A 22,388-nucleotide genomic window follows, 5' to 3' on the forward strand; every position below is an offset into this window, starting at 1 on the left:
AAATTCAGAATTTGATCAAATCAAATGAATCACATAATATTCTCGGTAAACAAACTGGATGGTTCCAGAAACAGTAACTAGCTACAAGAAATAAAATGGATTAAGAAGACAAATGACAAATATAACAAGTTCCCTAAATTTGCTAATATCTCAACTTTAAGGCATATATATCCCGGTGCCACCTCGGATCTGAGCCAAAAATTTCGATTAAAGTTCAGACATATGCATTGAAGACATATGCATTGAAGCCTTTCTTTATTCCCCCCACATGCAGAATAATGGTTGTGAAAATAAGCTTTTCTTTATTTCTTCCCCACAAGCAGAATGTTGGCTACGATAACAACCATTTCCCGAAAGATACCATTAAAAAATCACACACTTAGGCCTTCGGCTGAAGGGGCTTAACAGTCTCCCAGGTGAAGTCTGCATCGTCACGACCAAAGTGACCATAGGCAGCAGTTTTCTGGTACCTGAAATTGCCTCCTCTCTTCAAATCAAGATTGATAGCAATCATTCCAGGCCGGAAGTCAAAATTCTCCTTAATCAAAGCCAGAATGTCACTGTCTGGAATTTTTCCTGTCTTGTAAGTGTCAACAAACACTGAAAGTGGTTCTGGCACACCAATTGCATAAGATACCTGCACAATACAACGACGTGCAAGCCCTGAAGCCACCACACTCTTTGCTGCCTGCCTAACAATGTATGCAGCACTCCTATCCACCTTGGTGGGATCTTTTCCAGAGAAGGCACCTCCACCATGAGCACCCCACCCACCATATGTATCAATGATGATTTTCCGACCAGTGAGTCCAGCATCTCCATGTGGTCCACCAATAACAAACCGACCGGAAGGATTGAGGTGGAAGATGGTATTGTCATCAAGATACTGAGCAGGGATAACAGGCTTAATCACATGCTCTTTCAAGTCTTGAGCAATCTTCTCATTGGTCACAGTCTCTTCATGTTGTGTTGAAATGAGAACAGTATGAACTCGAACGGGAACCATGGCTCCACCTTCGTTGCGATACTCAACAGTCACCTGGGTCTTACCATCAGGCCGCAACCACGGGCAAGTCTTGTTCTTTCTGACCTCAGTGAGCTTGGCACCAAGCTTGGTAGCAAGGACATGAGTTAGTGGCATGAGCTCAGGTGTTTCATCAGTGGCATAACCAAACATGTGTCCTTGATCACCAGCTCCAATTTCCTCAGGTTTCTTACTGAGATGGCCATGAACTCCCTGGGCAATGTCAGGACTCTGTTGCTCAATATTGACAAGGACCTTGCATTTTTCAGCATCAAGGCCAACCTCAGCTGATGTGAACCCAATACCTCTGCAAGTATCGCGAACTATTTTCTCATAGTCTATTTTAGCCTTGGTTGTGATCTCACCAAACACCATAACCATATTAGTCTTGGTACAAGTCTCACAAGCAACTTTGCTCTCAGGATCCTGCTCTAAACAAGCATCAAGGATAGCATCCGACACCTGATCGCAAAGCTTGTCGGGGTGACCTTCATTGACAGATTCAGAAGTGAAGAGAAACGTTTCCATCTGAACTGAGAGAGAGATCATAGAATAAACGTTAGCCACAAAGTTCTTAAATTGCCAACACTCCCCATCCAAGATCAGATCAATAAAATTAGTACTCAATAACAGATCAATACTATCAAACAAAAAATATTCTTTTAGTCAAAACAACAAGCATCTCTACACCCAAAATCGAAACCATATGAAACTCAATCAATACGCCATTGATTCACAATGCAACAAAGATCAAGTGATAATATTTGAAAATAAACACATAAGACTAAAACTTTCATAAACCCAGATGCCAAAACATTAGTATTAAGAATCTAACAGTCTATCTCGAACACCCAAATGAAAACACAAGTCAAAGAATACGTAGAAGATCTCAGAGGAAGTACCTTTAACTGAAAAGTGAGTTCAGTAGATAGATCTGTGAAGCGAAGAAAAGGGTTGGTGTGAGAGAGAGAGAGTGGTTTATAGAAAGAGCAGTTCCGAATGACTCGTTCTCGTTCTCTCACTTCCTTGGCCTTGCTTTCCCCGCTCTTTTCGCAACTTTCCACTTCTTCTCTTCAGTTTTTATGGGCAAACGGGGGTTTATTCTTTACGACTTGGAGTAGGTTCATGATTGATATGGACGGTTGGATTTTGTTGGGTTTTTGTAAGATGGGAGAGTTAACGGTGGTGATGAAGTGTAAAGATGAGAGTGATTACAGGTGATTGAGCTTTACAGCTACCAACCAGTGTTGTTGGTTGGTAAGTGGGTCCTTTTCACACCAAATTGGAAGATTGGTGGCCAATCCACTGCTCAGATCTGGCCACGTCACCACTGAGCCCTGCACATTTGATTTTGTATTCTTACAGAAGTGAGAAGAAAATAAAATCCAAGTTGATGGGCATTATCAAGACTTAAATTGATCCAATAATTCTTTAATCTGAGGTTCAAAAGGAGTAAAATTTAATCCAATTTCAAGTTTTTCAAATTGGTTTCTACGCAAATCATTTTATCTTTAGTCATCTGAACCAATCAAGAAGATTTTTGAATTATTTTAATTCACATCTAGATGGGCATTTTTTTTTAATGTTAAACAATTGATTTAGATATTTGTTTAATAATAAATATAATCCACAATTCAATCTTACAAATTTCTCTTAGAGCTTTGATATAACAGTTTGTAATTGAGTAAACGAGACTCATAATAAACAGACAGAACCATTTGTGACTTAATCTATTATAATCTGTTACATCGGGATTGTGAAAGAGATTAAATTGTAAATATGACGTTACCTTTTATTTAATAAGTAGATGTCATTTGGGTTCCAACCCGCTCGTAAACACTTCCACGATCGAAAACTATTGTTTTACGCTTTTCAAAGATTACAAGGTTTGAAAGGAACTCCAATTTCAAAGTCATACTTTCTGGATTCTAAAAAAAGAAAAAAAAAAAAAAACATTCTCATCACTTCATTGGATGGCATTGTTTGTATCTTCTATAAATAATAGCTACTTGCATTTGTGTTTTTTGAAATGAGGCCTTCAAGCTACAAATATCAAACACAGATCGCCTTGTGAATTTTTCTGCATAATTATCACTGGTTGTGTACAGTCTCTTCTGCCGATGATCCTTGTATGCAAAAACGAATAACAATAAATAACAAGGTTGGTTGTTGAAGTTAGTAGCTGAGGCCAAGTTGAAGTCCGAAGGCGGCATGGATGAGAAACAGAGTCATGATCCCGCTACCTAATATGCCATGAACATTTCTCAATCCAGGATTCCCCTGCACCATGATTGAAATTGAAGAAATGAAAATGGGAATCATCAAATTTTGGAAGAAAATGAAGGATGCGAAGTCCAAGAAATTACTATAACTTCTATTATTGTTAGTTTTCGGAGCAAAGACTTCAACCATTACCTCAAATAATGAGGGCAAAAATGTTTGTATGGTCAACAGAGCAAGGCCAATGAAGCCTGTGACAGCATGAGGACTACAAACAAACATATATAGTTATCAGCTAGTTTCTGACCAAATACAAAGAAAACATTTGCTTCATTGCCTGGGGATAATGTACCTTTCGAAGATAGGTCTGTCCGAAGTAAGAAGTGATGTAACTCCACCGGTGGCGCCTAGAGCAAAGAAGAAAAACATTCCACCAAGAAGCTTTGGGTGCAAGTCCTTGGCATTGGCCTTCTCTTCCTGCAGTAATCCAACTATGTTAAGGTAATTGTGACAACGGAAAGGCTGCTGTTAAGAATGTTTTGCGATGAATTTTTACTTACCAGATCATCAGAAAAACGTATGCGGAAACCCAGATACGTTCCATAACCACCCATGGCAAAGAGCACAACAGCCTAAGAATTATAAAACACGTCAATAGGCATAACAAACTTGGTGTTTGCAGTAAGTTCCATTAATGAACATATAAATATTAGGTAAACAGGAGGGAAGTTGAAAGAAGAAATGTATACCATGTTGCCGGGGTGACCCCAGTGCACAAGCCAGTCAGGAAGATTCCAAGACTTCACAAGCTCAACAAAAGGCCCAAAGAGAGACCTTACAGTCCCAGCTACTCAGATATTTGAACCATTATGAGTAAAATTAGACATCAGACTAAGTTGGAAATCAAGTTAATGCCTGCCTAATTATGAAACATGAGGTTCTAAGTTGGAAATCAAGTTAATGCCTGCCTAATTATGAAACATGAGGTCGATGCTTTCCGATATTTGAAGCTTATGTTGATCAAATCAAATTCTACTGGTAAAATCACACTCAAAGCTTGTAATTTAGTAACTAATTCTAGATTTAAATTTGTCACTGTTACTGATACCAATCCGAAATTTACAACAGTGGTGACTCAAATAGAGTGTCACTAAATCACTCCTTTTAATCCGTCTAGACTCACGAAGAAAGCTACCTTAGCTTCGTTTGTTCTGGAATTCTAGTAATTAGTAAGTTCAAAATTAGCCTACTGTTGAAACAGTGATATTTTGCTGGAAATATAACTGAAATTCAGTTAGTTTTGAAAAACCTTTTTTGGCGCCAAAAGAGCTCTCTGTTTTGCCTTGTATTCTGCTGTGAAAGAGCTGCTGAAGTTGATTGGTTTTGGTGATATGTTTAGGTGCTCTCAGCTGTGATTAAGGGTGTATTAGTTGTAAACTTTGTTTTTAAATTTCAAACTTGTAAATGTCACTAATTAGTTGGTGTAACAGTGAGCTGCCATGCTGTATAAAAAGTGTAATGCTATTGCAATGAAATACAACTTCTTCTCAACTTATATTTCTCACTTCTTTCCTTAGCATTCTCCGACTTAAGACACCTACAATTGGTATCAGAGCCACACTAAAAACCTGAAATCTCTCGCTCCCACGTTCAATCATTCATCTCAGCTCAAAAACACCTCTGTTTCAGACTTCATATTTCTCCTGCTTCAGATATCTAAATTGAGCTGATGGTTGCTCAATCAGCCTTGATGTCACCTCCAGTTTTCAATGGAGAACACTATCAGATATGGATTGTAAAAATGAAGGCTTTCCTCCGGGGTCAAGGCTTGTGGCAATATGTAGAAGAGAATAGGCAGCCAGCACCGTTGGGACCAAATCCCACTCTGAATCAGATCCAAATGCATGAAGAAGACGCTACCAAGGCATCAAGAGCCCTATCTCACATCCATGCTGCTGTAACAGACCTTGTATTCACAAGGATTATGACATATGAAACTCCAAAGGAGGCGTGGGACAAGTTAAGAGAGGAATACATGGGAAGTAACACAACAAGGAATATGCAAGTGTTGAATCTAAGAACGGAGTTTGAGATGTTGAGGATGCAAGAATCAGAGAAAGTTAAGGAGTATGTTGACAGGTTGATGAGTGTGGTCAACAAAATCAGGTTGCTTGGAGTGGAGTTGGCAGATAGGAGAGTTGTGGAGAAGGTTTTGGTAAGCTTGCCCAAAAGGTTTGAGTCCAAAATTTCCTCTCTTAAGGACTTAAGGGACATGTCGTAGATCACTCTTACTGAGTTGGTCCATGCGTTGCAAGCACAAGAGCAAAGAAGGCTCTTGAGACAAGAAGATTCAAATGAGGGTGCAATGATAGCAACTCACAAAGGCAAGTCTGTACAAGGGAATAATAGGAGATATGCCGGTGATAAAAACGGGAAAGAAAAGAGCAATGGTCAATGGGGAAAACCAGGTGGGATGAAGGAGTATCCACCTTGTTCTCACTGCAAAAGGAAATGACATTCTAAGAAGAGGTGTTGGTTTTGGCCAAGGATATAATGCAGGGCCTGCAAACAATTTGGCCATATAGAGAGGGTCTACAAGAACAAAGGAGAGCAGTCCCAATAGAAAGCTCAAGTGACTAATGATCAACAACCAAAGCAAGGGATAAAACAACTATTTGTAGTCTCCTACAGTGCAACACAAACAAGCAATGAAGGCTGGCTGGTTGACAGTGGATGTACAATCCACATGACACCAAACCTGCGGAACTTTGTCAAATTGAATCATGCATATCAGTCCAGAATCAAAGTGAGAAATGGTGAGTTTGTGGACGCAAGAGGAAATGGAGATGTCGTTGTCCAGACACCAACAGGCACAAAACTCATTACCAATGTACTCTATGCACCCGAAATTAGCCAAAGCCTTCTATATGTAGGACAAATGTTGGAAAATAATTATGTCTTGCATTTTGAGAACCAAACCTGCCAAATCTTGGACAGTAAAGGGTGTGAACTTATGAGAGTAAAAAAGGTGGGAAAGAGCTTCCCTATTAAGTGGGAAAAATCTGAAGTTAGAGCCTATAATGCTAGGGTAGATGAGTTTGAAAAATGGCATAAGAGATTTGGTCATTTCCATTATCATGGCCTTAAAGAAATTCAGACCAAAAAATTGGTCCAGAATCTGCCCGAAATTGAAGAAACTAAGGCTGTGTGTCTAGCTTGTCAACTTGGCAAGTTGAGTAGGCAACCCTTCCCTATAAACCAAGCCTGGAGAGCTGCTGGAAAACTTCAGCTCATTCATTCAGATGTGTGTGGACCTATGGAGACATTATCATTGAGTGGAAGTAGGTACTTTGTGTTGTTTATAGATGGCTGGTCCAAGATGTATTGGGTGTATTTTTTGAAGCAAAAAGGTGAGGTGGCTGGTGTGTTTAAGCAATTTAAGTAGCTAGTGAAAAACCAAACAGGAAAAACCATCAAAACCTTGAGAAGTGATAATGGTACTTAATACACTTCTCAAGAGTTTGAGCAAATTTGCAAAGAGGTTGGAATTAGACATCAGTATAGCAGTCCCTACACTCCACAGCAAAATGGAGTTAGTGAGAGGAAGAGCAGGTCAGTTGGGCAGAAGCTATCAACACTACAGTGTACTTGCTCAATAGGCTTCGCACAAAAGCCTTAATCAACCAAACTCCTCATGAAGCCTGGTATGGAATCAAGCCAGCAGTAGACAATCTCAAAAATTTTGGGAGTATATGTTATATCTTAGTTCCAGCAACAAAAAGATCCAAGTTGGATGAGAAGGCCTTGATTGGAATTTTTATTGGCTATAGCAGCCAATCCAAAGCTTATCGAGTGTATGTTCTAGAATCCAAAAGAATCCAAAAGAATCCAAAAAGATTTTGATCTCCAGGGATGTCAAAGTAGATAAGGATGGAGCTTGGAATTGGGAAGAAAGCAAAATTGATGTAGAGACAAGACATAAATAGACAGAAGCTGGAGGTGATCAGACTTTTGAAAAAGATGAGAATGATGCAGAAGAGGAACTCTCGGTTAGAGGAACTAGACCTTTAGCTGAGGTTTATAAGAGGTGCAACATGGCTTCACTTGAACCAACAAACTACTTTGAAGCAGCAAAATCAGCGGCTTGGAAAGCTGCCATGAAGGAGGAGCTAGCAATGATTGAGAAGAACCAAACCTGGAAACTTGTGGACAGACCTGAGAACAGAAAAGTAATCCAAGTTAAATGGATTTTCAAGAGAAACTCAATCCGAATGGCTCAGTTCTTAAGCATAAAACTAGGCTGCTTGCAAAGGTCTTGCTCAGCAATATGGAGTTAACTTCTTGGACACCTTTGCATTGGTAGCTAGGCATGACACAATCAGATTATTGCTTGCTGTGGCAGCTCAATTTGGCTAGAAAATTTTTCAGTTGGATGTTAAATCAGCATTCCTCAATGGATGGCTGAATGAGGAAATATGTTGAACAGCAGGAAGGGTACAAGATCATAGGAAGTGAAGATAAAGTATATCTCCTGAAGAAGGTTTTGTATGGCCTGAAACAGGCACCAAGGGCCTGGTACAGCAGACTTAATGATCATTTAATAAGCTTGGATTTTTTATAAGTCCAAATGAACATACTTTGTATGTTAGAGAGGTTGATAAGGATGTGATGATTATCTCCTTGTATGTTGATGATCTTCTTGTGACAGGGAGTAAATTAGCTCAATTGGAGGAGTTCAAGAAATCCATGCTTAATGAGTTTGAGATGACAGATTTAGGGGAAATGTTTTATTTCCTCGGGATGCAGGTTTATCAAGGTTCAAATGAAATTTGTGTCAACCAAGAGAAGTATACAAGTAAAGTTTTAAGGAAATTCAACATGGAGAATTGCAAATCAGTGGACATTCCATTGGTTCCTAATCAAAGCTTTCAAAAGATAATGATGCATAAAACATTGATGAAGGGCAGTATAGGAGTTTGATTGGTTGTTTGTTGTACTTAACAGCAACCAAACCAGATATAATGTATGCTACAAGCTTGCTATCCAGGTTTATGAATTAGCCCAAGGAAACACACTTCAAAGTTGCAAAAAGAGTGCTAAGATATGCAAAAGGTAGCACGAACTTTGGAGTATGGTTTAGGAGGTCAGAAAACTTTGAATTGGTGGGATTTTCTGATAATGATTGGGGTGGTTCTATAGAGGACATGAAAAGCACTTCAGGTTATGCTTTCTTCCTGAATTGCGGTGCAATTTTTTGGCTCTCAAAAAAACAAGAAACCGTGGCTCAATCCACAACAGAAGTAGAATATATTTCAGCTGCTGTTGCTGTGAATCAAGCTATTTGGCTGAGAAAAATCCTGGAAGATATGAAGTTGAAACAAAGAAATCCTACTGCAATTATGTGTGACAATCAATTGGCTGTGACTATGGCTAAAAATCCAATTCATCATGGAAGAACTAAACACATAAAGATCAAGTTCCATGCGGTAACAGAAGCTGAGCAAGATGGGAAAGTTAAGTTGGTCCATTGCAGAGGTGAGAATCAAGTGGCTGATATCATAACCAAAGGCTTGTCCAAAACCAAGTTTGAAGACTTTAGGCTCAGACTTGGTGTTTCCAGCAAAAATATCAAGGAGGAGTATTGAAACAATGATATTTTGTTGGAAATATAACTGAAATTCAGTTAGTTTTGAAAAACCTTTTTTGGCGCCAAAAGAGCTCTCTGTTTTGCCTTGTACTCTGCCGTGAAAGAGTTGCTGAAGTTGATAGGTTTTGATGATATGTTTAGGTGCTCTCAGTTGTGATTAAGGGTGTGTTAGTTGTAAACTTTGTTTTTAAATTTCAAACTTGTAAATGTCACTGATGAGTTGGTGTAACAATGAGCTGCCATGCTGTATAAAAAGTGTAATGTTATTGCAATGAAATACAACTTCTTCTCAACATATATTTCTCACTTCTTTCCTTAGCATTCTCCGGCTTAAGACACCTAAACCTACTCTATTCAAGATTGGAGTATTTCCATTTTTAAGTAAAGCAAAATGAACGAATACTGGAGAGATTAATTTGAGCTGCCCTCAATCAACCTCAAGCTAAAATGACATTGACCAGAACACATTTAATTCATCTCAAGAACAAAGACACATATTAAGAGGTGCCATAAAAGCCTTCTTATTTCAGATAAAGGGGGCATTCAACAAATAATGAAAATCTGTCAAACTTAACTGGAAATACTTGAAAGCTGATAAATGAGAATATATCGACAGAATAATATTTAATACCTCCAGGAAGTGCAGCCACAAATAGCAAAGGTAGAGGAGAGAGAGAGTATAACACTGTCTCACTTGGCTCTTGCATTTCTTCTTCTACTTCTTCAGCTACTTCATAAGCTTGAACAATCTCATTCTTCAATGCAACAGACTGACTGAAGACACCCCTTCTCTTTCTTGAAGCAGACAATGCAAAAGGCAAGAACCCAGTTGAGATTCTATAAGCAGTTGATGGAGCAAAGGGAAATGAAGAGGCGGGTAAATGAGAAGAAGAGGTTTTCAAGCTCAGAGTTGTAGCTCCAAAAGCATTCACCACTGCCATTTATGAAAAGACTGCCACTTTAGTTTTACACTTTGTTTCTGGTGTAATGGATGGAGTTGTTTCTCAGTTAAAGAGTGTGAAGCGGAGGTAGAGAAGAGGTGAAGTAGGAAAGGTGAGGAAAGAGACACGCCAATACAATGTATATTAGATTTAGACCTTTCCACGTGGTCTCAACACGCTCTCCTACCAAAATCAACCCACCTTTTTTGTTTTTAGTACTTAACTATCATTTGTATTCAACATTCGAGAGCATTCTCGTCCATCGATGTTGCCATGCCTGCTGCATCCATGAAAAAGAGCCAAAATGATCCTAACCCATCATCTACTGGCTACCAATGAACAATTTTCTGTGTCCAATACGATAGTGACACTAGATAGTTGATTCCAGAGTTCTTTACAATAAGCTATAGAGGTTTATGTGAACAAGTGTAGAAAAAAAAGAACAATTTCTTTTCTTTATAATTCAGATCCCACTTGAGAAACTCAAGTCCCACTAGGAAGTAGATATTTTGCAAATTTTTATCATTTAACGATCCTAAAACATCGAAAACTGTAATCTTTGAGATGCAGAAAACTCATTTTTTGGTTAGTTAAGCGACTGTGAGATAGATATCAAATCTGATACCTTCAAGAGTAATCGACAAACTATCTGCAGAAACTCGAGGCTAAAGAAGAATACTAATAAACAAAGATAGTTAAGCAGAAACAACTTTTTATGTTTCTTATTAACTGATGCTGTCCAGCTCAAAGACAACATGTAGAGTTTTGCAGCACATTCTGCATTATGATTTTCTACTCATCAAATCCTAACAATGAACAGTTAAGAACTCTTGTTCTTGTGGAAGTGAAAGGAACAATAAAATCGATAACATGTATTAACATGGAAGAAATGCTTCCTAGCAACTAATCTAACTTCTGTACATTGGCAGCAGCGGCAACTGATTAAGTGCGTTGATGTTAAGCCTATTCCCCTCTTCATCAAAAGTCCCATGATTCTTGAAGCAGACATTCCCATGTTCTCGTAACAGTAAAATACTCATCTAACTGAGCAGTGAAGGTATTTACAAAAAAAAAAAAAAAAAAAACAAAACAAAACAATATAAAATTAAAAATACATATATTCATACATTTTGTACAATAAGCTAAATCCCCTTTTCTGTTTTGTACAAAATAGCAGGCATCGATCCAAAATCTACATAATCAGCATGTGCCAGCCCCATTTTTACCATGTGGAGATCAAGCTGAAGGATTTCCCATTCAACGGCACAGGGCATTAAACTGATCCATTGTTGTTCTCTGTACACTGAGCATGATAAATGTAAGTACGCTTTGTTGTGCCTCCCACCAGTCTTAACACTTTAAATAGCAGACATAAACTAGATATTACAGAGATAAGAAGAAAGACACTCGAGATAATTGGAGATGGAGATGCTATTAAACAGCCATTTCAATCAAGGAAAAGCTGACATTTGAAATTTTATGACTCCAAATATTACATTGCTCCATTTCAAACGAATTGTGATATAGGATATGACTCTCATGGATTCGGGAGTTATCATTCGTGGACTTAAGCCATCTCACTAGAATTTATCTAACACTTACCTTATTCCGCTGCGTTAGATTGCAATTCAAAAATCAAAATCCATAATCAGAGATTCTCTTTTTGTTTCTTTTTTATACCTCGAAATCCATTGATTGACCTTTCTTATGTTTTCACTGATTTCTAAACCAAAAACTACAACCTAATCCTGCACAACCTAAGTAGTCAACCTAAGTAGATAGCCTCAAGAGAGTTTAATCACATGATTATATACTGTCATAGTAGACAAAAAAATCAAAAAGGAGGAGAAACGTGTAAAATACCAATAGCGATTGACACGAACTTCCTATGCATAATTTTAGTAACCAAGACTTTTCATAAGACAAGACAATCCAGTATTGGTGCTTCAACTTAGGATTTGAGATTAATCTGCAATACAATACCTTTGCCAAAGAATTATAGGTTCACCATTGTGAACTGGGATTTGGAAACAATAATTAGGAACTTTGAGAATTAAATAATTAATTTACCTAGGAGATAGGAATCATATCAAAAACTCCTCCCATCCAAAATCGTGTCATCTGTCAACTCGGAGAATGTTATTCAATATGCCACCCCGGGTAACTGACTCTCTCTTGGGATCATTCTTCCATTCACCATCAACAATAAACTTGATCTGCAGTTGAATTTCAAAACAAAATATTAAATTGTCATAAACAACACGGAAAATCGTTACAATAATACAGCTCATCTCTAAAAGATCTTTTTATATATTAAAACACACAAAAATATTGACTTAGAGAGTAGAAGTTACAAAAAAGAACAAATATAAAGTAAAGCCCTTTCTCCACGATAACAGCACAAGGTTCAGAAACATGCAAGGCACTAGACACCTTTGCCTCTATTTCCAGTCTATCCTCCAAAAGGGCCTGAGTATCACTAATAATGAATTAAGCATAAACAAGGATTGCCCTTTCATTGTAATATGTTACTAAGAATATAAGCAAAATGTAGTCAAAAAGTGCCAGATGGATACATGCTCTAATCTAAAATTCATGTGTCTGGAAGCAATTTTCAATGAGAGATGGCTATTGATCACCAGCAGATACCCTCTGCAGTTACAATTTTCTTTCCCATCCAATTAACATTTGCTTTTATTGCTTATATAACGAATGACAGACAATCTGTGCATCTCTTTTGCAGCTAGCTAAGGAAAAAACACTGAAAGAATGGTTAAAAATGTTAATCATCATCTCAAGTTGAACTATTACAAATCTATGCCCCAACACCAGCTATTCTCCATCTTTTGATAATTCTGGTACTAGATATTGAAATAGCTGCATAACGGCCAAACTTAGCACTTGGCAGTACTTGGCCAAAAGTGTTGCAATAGTATCTGTAAGGCACTCTCATCATTCCTTCCCTTTCTCAGAACCCACAATGTCGGGACCAGCACTAAATGAATGATTCTTTGAGAACAGCATACACATTGAAGTCTAAGTGACATACAGAAAAAGAAACCATGGCCAGAACTAGAGGAATTCATAGTTGATATTTGTTAATTCCCCTTTCTTTCACCCAGCATCTGGATTTATTTTCATAGGAAAAAAGCCATAATATGATAATCCGGCTCACAAATATGCACCAACATCAACAGGAAGCGTCAATATTGATCATGGTTACCGTTGTCAGCAAGACGAATTTCTAATTGCATTACAAACTAAAAAGACTACTCTTCTCAACAATTAAACCTGTAAGATGGACCCATTCGATCCAATTTAAGCAGTAACGCAAGATTTTTGGAAAATCTCCACTTCTACAGGCATTATAACGAAGATATAATTGCAAATGCTCACAAATTTGATATGAACAGAAAGTACATTCTCACTTCATATTGGTTGCAAAATACTTCAAAAGATAAAATGGAAAAAGTAATCTTTATTATAAGGCAGTAGATTTCCACACCTCATACATCCCAGGATAAAGCCACAGCACGGTTGACCAAGTTCTGGATTTCCTGGAAAGTTCAAGAAGTGAACATGCATAACCGACGGAAAGCATGAAATATTATAAATACTTTCCAAGTAAAACACCATAGACTAAAACAAATACAGAACTTGCAACAGTTGTCATTTTTTGCACGTTGATGATTGACAGACAACTACTTACAAAATATCCAGACAATGAGTATCTTATTCTACTGATTCTATCATAGAAAGGTTCAGACTTTAGAACTCTTGATTGTAGGAAAAAGGCCAAAAGGCATAGACTTTAGACTCGTTTACACTGTATTTGCTAGATTTCTAATTAAACATAAACTACTGACCCTTAAAACCAACACATTAGTTAAAACCAGTTTAAATTAAATCGGTGACAGTAATGTCACACCCAGAGGAGATCCTGAGCTGCTTCCCATGGTATGACATCTGGAGATAGAGATCTACTGAGCCAAGATAGGTATGAAACCTTTTTCTGGCATCATATGATTTGCTTTGTATTTGTGAGGTTTTGTGATACATCATATAGGTTATGTAATTAGCATCACAGACCAAAACAAACTATGCCTACATTAATAACACAAAATACAAAGTTCACAGAACAAAAGTAGTCTCTAAATTGAGCTCTGTCTCTCCACATAGTTTACTAATTCCTTGATGGGATTTATGCAAGACAAATGCCCGTTTACATCACACTTAAATTCAATATGGAATATCCTAAGACTACCAAATTTGCCAGAGTTCTACGAGAATAACCAAAAGAGCAAAAGCACCCAGAATTTTGGGCATAAGAAAATGAACTGCTGCTGAAATAGAATAAAACAACTAATGCAACTGCAATGCTTCTTAAAGATGGAAATAGCAGGAAACAGCCAAAAACACCTTAATAGAATCGACAAATTAAATATCTATGCTAAAACAATAAAAAAAGACATATACGAAATATCAAGAGTGATCCTTTAAAGACAGTAATTTGAAAAGAGAAAGAACAATAAACACCTTGATCCAATGGTTTCTATGATGCTAGAAGATGGCTTAGGATCCATTTTGATTCGATGATGCCAACCGTTAAAGCTGCCAGCCACCTCGACAATTTCACCATCTCCAGAGTATTGGATCTCAACCTGATAAAATTAATTAATTCCTGTCAGCTGGCATTGCAGATACAGATCATACGTCATTCATTTGGTTGGTGCAAGGAGTCATTGACAAAACTTAAAAGCCAAAACGTGAATGTCAATGAGCTCTCTCTATCTATCTCTCTCTTAGTTGCACTACTCATAATCATTTGCGCTGAGATCTCTAACTTCATCATCATCCCCAGACATAAATATAACAACGCAAAAATGTCATTGTACTGTGATTAAGCTGTGGCAGCTCTTAAGCAGTTGGCACTCTATGTCGACATCCAAACTTTAGACATCTATCTTCTGTACAGAGAAAAGCCAAAAAGCACAGGATGTGCAAATAAAACCATCCCAACAAGCCAAAAAGGCAGAGGGAAAGTGTATATATATATACACTTGTTGATGTCATCAAGCGAACAATCTAAAAATTTTCAAGAGTTGAAAGTAGACTTTGAACAAAAGTTATTCATTGATATAACTTTGACAGTTAATTAAAAAAAAATGCATCAATATATTTATAACACCCAAAGTTGAACTCCAGACATTGCTCTATTCAGGGAAGCACCCCACTCACCTCCAAGATGGCCTAGCTAAGTAAGTCAGATATACATGAAAAGATTCTAACAAAAAGACAGATGCCATACCTCCTCTAATCCTGAGAGGCTTTCTTCAACAGCATTCAATTCAGCATCTTTTTCAGAGATAAGTTTTTGAGCTTTAGAGATTTCTGTTTCAGCTTTGGTTTGCAAAACACATAAAGCACGCTGAAGGAAAAAGGAAAAGAGCAAATTAAGAAATCTAGTAGTTAATGCCAATAGGAATTGCAGTTGTGTAATTCAAAGTTACACATCTATAATCAAGCAGTAATTGTTAGATAATGTCTATTTGTATGACAACAAAATTCAGGAAACAGTCACATAACACTACCAAAGAAACTAAAAGTAAAGTAAAAAAATCCAAGAAGCTGCAATGCAGTACATGGATTTTTCAGAGGTTTTTCAAGATGTTCTCATGGTTCTACACAGATTTAAGCAAAACCACACATTAAGATATGACAGGAGGCATGGCCTTCAAAAATGTATTCAAAATTCTAATTCAACAGACATTTCAACCTTTCATCATTCTTGCAAGTTCTGTTTTCCAAAGGAATGCTAAAATTAGATCCCACAGAAAAATTCTATATTCAGCATTCCCTATCGAGACCATTCTCAAGGAAATGAACTGGTGAATTGGCAAATTTAAAACTCAATCATTCAAAACCTTAACTTGTATGCATTTAGATGAGTTTTTATGCACTAAACACCTCATTGACATAATGAATTCCTGATTGAACAAGTCTTATATGTTTGGTTTCATGTCCTCATCAATAACTGAAAGGAAAATTTGTTCATCAGAATATTTGAATGACAAAGGGAAGATAAATAGTGAGTAATCTAGCTATTTTGAGCATGCTGGATAGCAAGAAAACTTGAATGCAGGCCCCACAACAACACATGCATTCAAAAATAGCACATACTTGCTCCTTCTCAATCTGGTCCTTCAATCGGGACAATTCCAACTCCATTTGTTGCTAAGCACACCAAAAGAGAAAGAAAATATAATTAGTTTATCCATATAACAAAACTTAGTACAAAGAAGAACATTAAAATACCAGGCCACAAAGACATAAATATTTAATACCAGCATAGATTTTAGATTATTAATCTCGAGTTGATTCTCAATTCTGCTAGTCTGTCTCATAGAAATATGAAGGTCAAGATATACATATGCAAAGAAATATCATTCAACAGAAATCACAATGTACTAAGACAGAACACGTAATGACCTCAATATCCAAATCCTTGTCAAAATCAACATTAAGTAGTCCTTCAGCCACCAAACCATCATCCCTGCAAATATTTAAATAAATCCAGTTCAACAAACAGAACCAGCAAAAAATAATAATAATAATAATAAATAAATAATAAAGGAAGTGCAAAACCATTGTTTTAAAGTAGACTAAAATGCAATACAGCATTAATCACTGACATTTGACAAAAATTTGCCGAACTCCCTAACAGAAGAACAAAGGGGAAAAAATTTGTAATTGTGGATTGTGACTACTTGGAAACTGCATCCACTAGAAAGGCCAGAGTTTTTCATTCTTTTCTCTTCTTTCTCGGTGAATACATATAATAGAAGTTAATGTCAGTAATCCCCCTGAGATTTCAGAAATAATAGAAATCTCCCAACCATTAAATTTTATATGCTAATATAAACAGCAAGAGGGTAATTTGGTATTGATTAACTCATAATCATATAAGTTTTAAAGGCTCAGTAACAATTCACCAACAGCAGGGAATTTGGGTTATTTTTAGAAACCTCATGGGGCTTTTTGTTATTCTATCATACCTCACGGGGGTCAATTCTTTTAACTCTGTAATAAGTCGTTTTGTACAAGAGAAGTAAGCAAATAAAAAATGATTTGAAGCATCAGAATCATCTCTATCTATCCATAATACACGCCAATTATTCAGCCATATGTTAACAATTCCATGTGACAAGAGAGAGATGCGCTAATGGAACAATCAATCAGAAGTAGGAATATTGCAGAATTCGTTTACACTTACATTAAAAGGTTCATGTTGATTCTAACAATAATGCAACTAGGTCATCTATAGTTGATAAGATAATGTCAAGGCATACAGAAGCAGAAAAACTCATTTTAACAGTTCCATTTTTCAAGCAAATAAACAATAAATATAGCTGTAGCAGACACCTTAGTTGATCTACCACACGCTAACCTGAGAGGGTGATTTACAGTCGCAAAAGAAGCAAGTTTGTTGGATGTCAATGCACTCCCATTCAATGTCACAGCACCATCTGCTCTGTGATTATAAACACGTTCTAGCAGATCTGGACCAGGTATCCCAGATTTGTTCCCTCCTTCAGTGACTTCCTTACTTTCTTTAGCATCACTTTCATCTAAAATGTCATACACATCATCTGACCATCAAGCAAAGTTGGGTAACGGGAAGTGCCATCAGAGACAAAGAAATCATTCGACAAAGATATATGAACAGCTTGCCAAATAAAATATAAGACTAGGAAAAAGCAAAAGCGCATGTCAACACCACCAAAAAGGGAAAAAGAAAAAGTGACGACTGAAATTAGAGTAAAAGAAAAAGAAAGAACATCGAGCTTTAAATGAAATCATATTACGGTCAAACGCAATAAAATAATATATAATAGTAATAAATATATAAACAATTTACTAAAAACTGGATCATGAAGTATTTTAGAAAGGTCATTATAGAATGAGGATGTGTTTGGAGTGTTCCCATATACTTGGGAGGGAAAAGAGGATAACAAATGTGAAAAAAAGTTGCTTTTAGACATGATTTTACAGAAGTTGCTTCCAAGTAAAATCACTTTTTGCACAAGCACCTAAAATTGCACATTATAGATAAGGACTCCAAGTGATTTTCTATCCAAAACATGTTTTTGTCTGTTTTAATTAAAAATTAAAAGGAAAAAAAAAAAAGTATTTGAGAGCATTTACTACAGAGCCAAAAGTACTCCTCTATGCACCCAACCAAAAATCTCCAAAAGTTTCTTGGTCATAATCATATAAATTACAAGTTTTTTATAGTACAATCACAGAAGCATCAAACATTTGTGTCTACAATAGATAATACATCAAAATATCTTTACTACAAGATACAAATACAAGCACAGTAAAGCTTTATGATAATCATATTTACACTAAAAGCATGGCAGCATATGAGTAAGAATGTAACTCTGATAGACCTCTTTTCTTGGTTTAGTTCTCCTATTCTCAGTGCTAGATGCAACAGTATAACCCAAACACACAACTACAGCCAGCCCCAATTTAAATCATCTCTGAAAACTACTGAAACTTATTATTCAAGCACCATTTAGCACCAGTGCTTGTTCCATAAGACTCACAACAATGATTGATAAAGCAAATGAAACTACAGTAATTAAGAACCCACCATCTATCATATCCAAATCTCCATTCTGAATAAAGTTTGCAACCTTTTCCTCCAAGGTTAGAGGGGCTGAAGCTTCTGGGGCTGTGTAATGATGTTCAACAAAGTTGGAAGATGATTCAACATTTGAACTACTGGGATAACTTTCCACAATGAAGACATCATTTGATGACGAAACCTTTTCCTCCAAGGTTATGGAGGCTGAGGCTTGTGCAGATGTGTAATGATGTTCAACAAAGTTGGGAAATGGTTTAATGTTTGAACTACTAGGATAACTATCAATGATGGAGTCATCATTTGATGTTGAAGCTTCTGAGGACGTGTAATGATGCTCAACAAGGTTGGGAAATGGTTTAATGTTTGAACTACCGGGATAACTTTCCACGATGGAGACATCATTTGATTCTGAAGCTTCTGGGGATGTGTAATGATATTCAACAAAGTTAGGAGATAGTTCAACGTTTGAACTACTGGGATAACTTTCCAAGATGGAGACATCATTTGATGATGAAACCTTTTCCTCCAAGGTTACAGTGGCTGAAGCTTCTGGGGAAGTGTAATGATTTTCAACAAAGTTGGGAGATGGTTCAATGTTTGAACTACTGGAATAACTTTCCACAATGGAGACATCATTTGATGAGGAAACCTCTTCCTCCATGGTTATAGTGGCTGAAGCTTCTGGGGACATGTAATGATGTTCAACAAAATTGGGAGATGGTTCAACGTTTGAACTACTGGAATAACTTTCCACGATGCAGACATCATTTGATGAGGAAACCTCTCCCTCCAAGGTTATAGTGGTTGAAGCTTCTGGGGACGTGTAATGATGTTCAACAAAGTTAGGAGATGGTTCAACATTTGAACTACTGAAATAAGTTTCCATGGTGGAGACATCATTTGATGATGAGATATTTTCAGCGATATTCTTCTTTTCATGCTGACCTTCTATATTGTATGAGGTTGAGGCTTTCTCCTCCAAGCCTAAACTGGATGAGGATTCTAAAGGTAGCAAACCAATTTCATCAGATATGAGATCTGTATTACTAAAGGACCCACCGGAAAGGTTATTCATGACAGACCTATTGGACTCTGTATCATTCTGACCATTATATGCATATGAATGATTTTCCTCTAATGATGAATCGGCTGAAGATTCAATTGGCAACCCAATATTATCATCAGAGTTGAGATTTGACTCTGTATTTGTGCTTCCAAAATAGTTTCTTAGACTAGGTTCTTCAACCAACAATAAAAAATCTTCAGCCTCATTGCCCACCTTTTCATTCTGACCTTTTAAATTATACAAGGGTATCAATAACAGCAGAATAATAATAAAATGAGAATCATGACCATAAAATGGAATGTATATTGACCTGGTAAGCCCTTCTCTGCAATAAGACCATCACAATCTATTTTTGTTGAGTTCGCAAGAAGCTCCCTAACAAATTTATAGCCTCTCCGTCTCACAATATTCGCAAGGTCATTTCTGAAAAGGGAAAAAATGTCAAAGAAAAATATAGCATATAAAGTAAATAAGTATTTCCCTTCTAAAATTAATACATAACTTCATAGATTGTTTTCCTTTCAACTGTTTTAAAAAAAAAAATTATAACTTCATGATAACTTTCTGAAAGAAAAAGATTATGTGTATATTAACTAATCTCTAGATTATATCTTGTAACCAGTGAAGGACCGAAACTGGCGAAAATAGTAAGTACACATTCAAAATCAACTACTAAGACATCATAAAACCAGTCCTCCTAAAGCCAGCTTCAAAGGAGTTAACCACTGTGACATATAATTTAATTACCAAAAATTGTAACGCAAAATAAACAGCTCCTAACCATCAATAGGTTCCACAAGAACCAAATCAAATAACCAAACAGAAGATAACAATAATAAAGTAATTGAAGAAGAACCTTCCATGCTCTGAAAGCTCCTTCATGGTGGGCACATGATCGTTGGGAAGTCCAACCCTAGACAAGAACTCCCTTAAATCATTTCGCAATTCTTCATTGCTCTTCACCTTTCTACGGGACCTGAACCACCAAACAACAAACCCAGTTAAACCTTCAAATAAATAAATTTGAAAAATGAATTTTCTTTAAAAAAAAAAAAAGAGAGAGAGAAAAAGAAACAAACTTTAAAACTTAAACCTGGATGTTTTGTTGAGTGAAGAAGCATAAAGGCGGTATGTAAAGTGTTTCCGAAGTGGGTATTGTTGAAAGTTGTTAAAACTGAGGCGGTGGTGGTTGTGGTGAAGGGATAAGAAGATTTTATGAGAAGGAGGGAAAGGAAGAAAGGTTGAAGAAAGAAAGAGGGAGGCCATGGACGGTGAGCTTTTGCAGCATTGAATGATTGAGGTGGAATTGAGAAGAAGCGAAAATCAGTGACAGAAACAGAACTCAAATGAACATGTGATTGTGACTTGAGTAAGCAATGAAAGACATTGGTGGTATGTTGTTTTGTTCATGTTTGGTTGGGCTTGTTAATCCAAATCCATGGCCCAGTTCGTTCATCCAGATAATGATGAATTTTTTAAAACTTTCAAGTTTCAATCCAATTTTAAGTTTCCCATCCCATCAAATACAGTTTCAGATATTTTCATTCATCTTCTTGTTTAGTTGAAATATTAATATAATGAAAATCACTTGAAAATTTCTTTCTTCAACTCTGAATTTTAACACAATTTATTAAAACTAATAACATTTTTGGAGTAATGCAATCTCATATGAGAAAGATCCTGATCCTGATCCTGATCCTGATCCCGATCCTGATCCTGTTTGTTATCTGATTGATATCAAATAAAAAAATTTGAAATGTTTTGAAAAAAAAAAAAATTCGGGTACAAATTCTAAAAACAATATAATCAAGAAACAGTATAAATAATTGATTTAGCTTTTATCTAAAAACAATTTGAGCAAAATTTGAATTTCTGAAACAAATATCTTTAACTTTGCCCAACCGACTTTTAATGATTATTTTTGAAAAAAATACACTTCTAATTTTCACGGCCCATTAATTAAGGTACAATATATCAAATTACAATAATGCTACAGACATCGATGCTTTGTACCAAATTTTTACACTGAACGACGTGTCCACTGAATTAGACAAACCACGTATTACATTAACAAATATTTCGCGAATAAACGATATTCCATTAAATATGGATGATTGTCTATTATTATTAGACAATCGTTTATTTAAAATAGACTCCTGTCCATATTATATAGACGATTGTCCATCTATAATTGTTTAGGGAGAGGGCAGGCGTCCATAGTTATGGACCACTTTTAATATTAACAAATTTTAATTTTTAAATTTATTTATTACTCTTGTCCATCTTTTTCTTCTTCCTCTTCCTCTTGCACCACTGATGGAATGAAAAGGAGTCACGCCTGAATTCCTGGACCAAAGAAACGTAGCTCGTAATCCATTCACATATGCATCTGAAAACAGAAACCAATCTGACCATACTTGCAATCCTTTTAAAACTCGTTCCTGCCGAAACTCAAATAATTATCACATCAAAACCAGAAGCAGAACAAATGAAAAATACAACAGGAAGTCAAAATGAAAGTTGCCATTACTGCTCACCTTTAGGGCCTCAGCAGTAATCCTTCCAGTTATACTACGATACAAGTCATTAAAGCTCTCCATTATGTCCGGTAATGTTGCTTCAAATTTGGTACGGTAAGCAGATGCATTTTTTACAGGAGCACTACTATTATGGAGAACATCAGAGACGAGCATGAGCCTAGCAACTTTGGTTGGAATAGGGGTTTCCTTAAGAGTCAAAGATTCTGTCAGGACTTCGACTATCTACAAGATAAAAACCACCAAATACGTCTAAATTTCACAATGAAGAGCTCAGGAGATGACATGCAGAACTGATCT

At 36.5% G+C, this 22,388-nt stretch overlaps 3 protein-coding genes across 4 annotated transcripts; all 3 read right to left on the reverse strand.

Annotated features, from left to right (window-relative positions):
• Window positions 1-10: 10 nt before the first annotated feature.
• LOC116126056 (S-adenosylmethionine synthase 2) lies at window positions 11-2,137 on the reverse strand. 2 transcript variants are annotated; one of them, XM_031411760.1, is made up of 2 exons: window positions 1,927-2,137; window positions 11-1,552 (listed from the first exon to the last, which is right to left on the reverse strand). In XM_031411760.1, the coding sequence occupies exon 2, from the start codon at window positions 1,550-1,552 to the stop codon at window positions 380-382; it is 1,173 nt and encodes a 390-aa protein (XP_031267620.1). In that variant the 5' UTR covers window positions 1,927-2,137; the 3' UTR covers window positions 11-379. The 2 variants fall into 2 exon arrangements, with proteins under 2 accessions (XP_031267620.1, XP_031267619.1); XM_031411759.1 differs by having other exon boundaries at window positions 11-1,557; window positions 1,927-2,133.
• An 831-nt stretch (window positions 2,138-2,968) lies between these two features.
• On the reverse strand, window positions 2,969-9,924 carry LOC116126092. The gene is made up of 6 exons (XM_031411804.1): window positions 9,523-9,924; window positions 3,994-4,091; window positions 3,805-3,876; window positions 3,597-3,721; window positions 3,440-3,512; window positions 2,969-3,304 (listed from the first exon to the last, which is right to left on the reverse strand). The coding sequence occupies exons 1-6, from the start codon at window positions 9,830-9,832 to the stop codon at window positions 3,200-3,202; spliced, it is 783 nt and encodes a 260-aa protein (XP_031267664.1). The 5' UTR covers window positions 9,833-9,924; the 3' UTR covers window positions 2,969-3,199.
• Window positions 9,925-10,932: 1,008 nt separating this feature from the next.
• Window positions 10,933-21,090, reverse strand: LOC116125985 (protein PTST homolog 3, chloroplastic-like). The gene is made up of 13 exons (XM_031411691.1): window positions 20,645-21,090; window positions 20,408-20,527; window positions 19,862-19,974; window positions 18,492-19,778; window positions 17,280-17,481; window positions 16,322-16,385; window positions 16,177-16,227; window positions 16,013-16,066; window positions 15,141-15,260; window positions 14,369-14,493; window positions 13,338-13,389; window positions 11,903-12,048; window positions 10,933-11,135 (listed from the first exon to the last, which is right to left on the reverse strand). Exons 1-12 carry the CDS (start codon window positions 20,815-20,817, stop codon window positions 11,950-11,952), a joined length of 2,460 nt encoding a protein of 819 aa, XP_031267551.1. The 5' UTR covers window positions 20,818-21,090; the 3' UTR covers window positions 10,933-11,135; window positions 11,903-11,949.
• Between the last annotated feature and the right edge of the window lie 1,298 nt (window positions 21,091-22,388).

Source organism: Pistacia vera, unplaced genomic scaffold, assembly GCF_008641045.1.
Source record: "Pistacia vera cultivar Batoury unplaced genomic scaffold, PisVer_v2 Contig174, whole genome shotgun sequence".
Classification (NCBI taxonomy): Eukaryota; Viridiplantae; Streptophyta; class Magnoliopsida; order Sapindales; family Anacardiaceae; genus Pistacia; species Pistacia vera.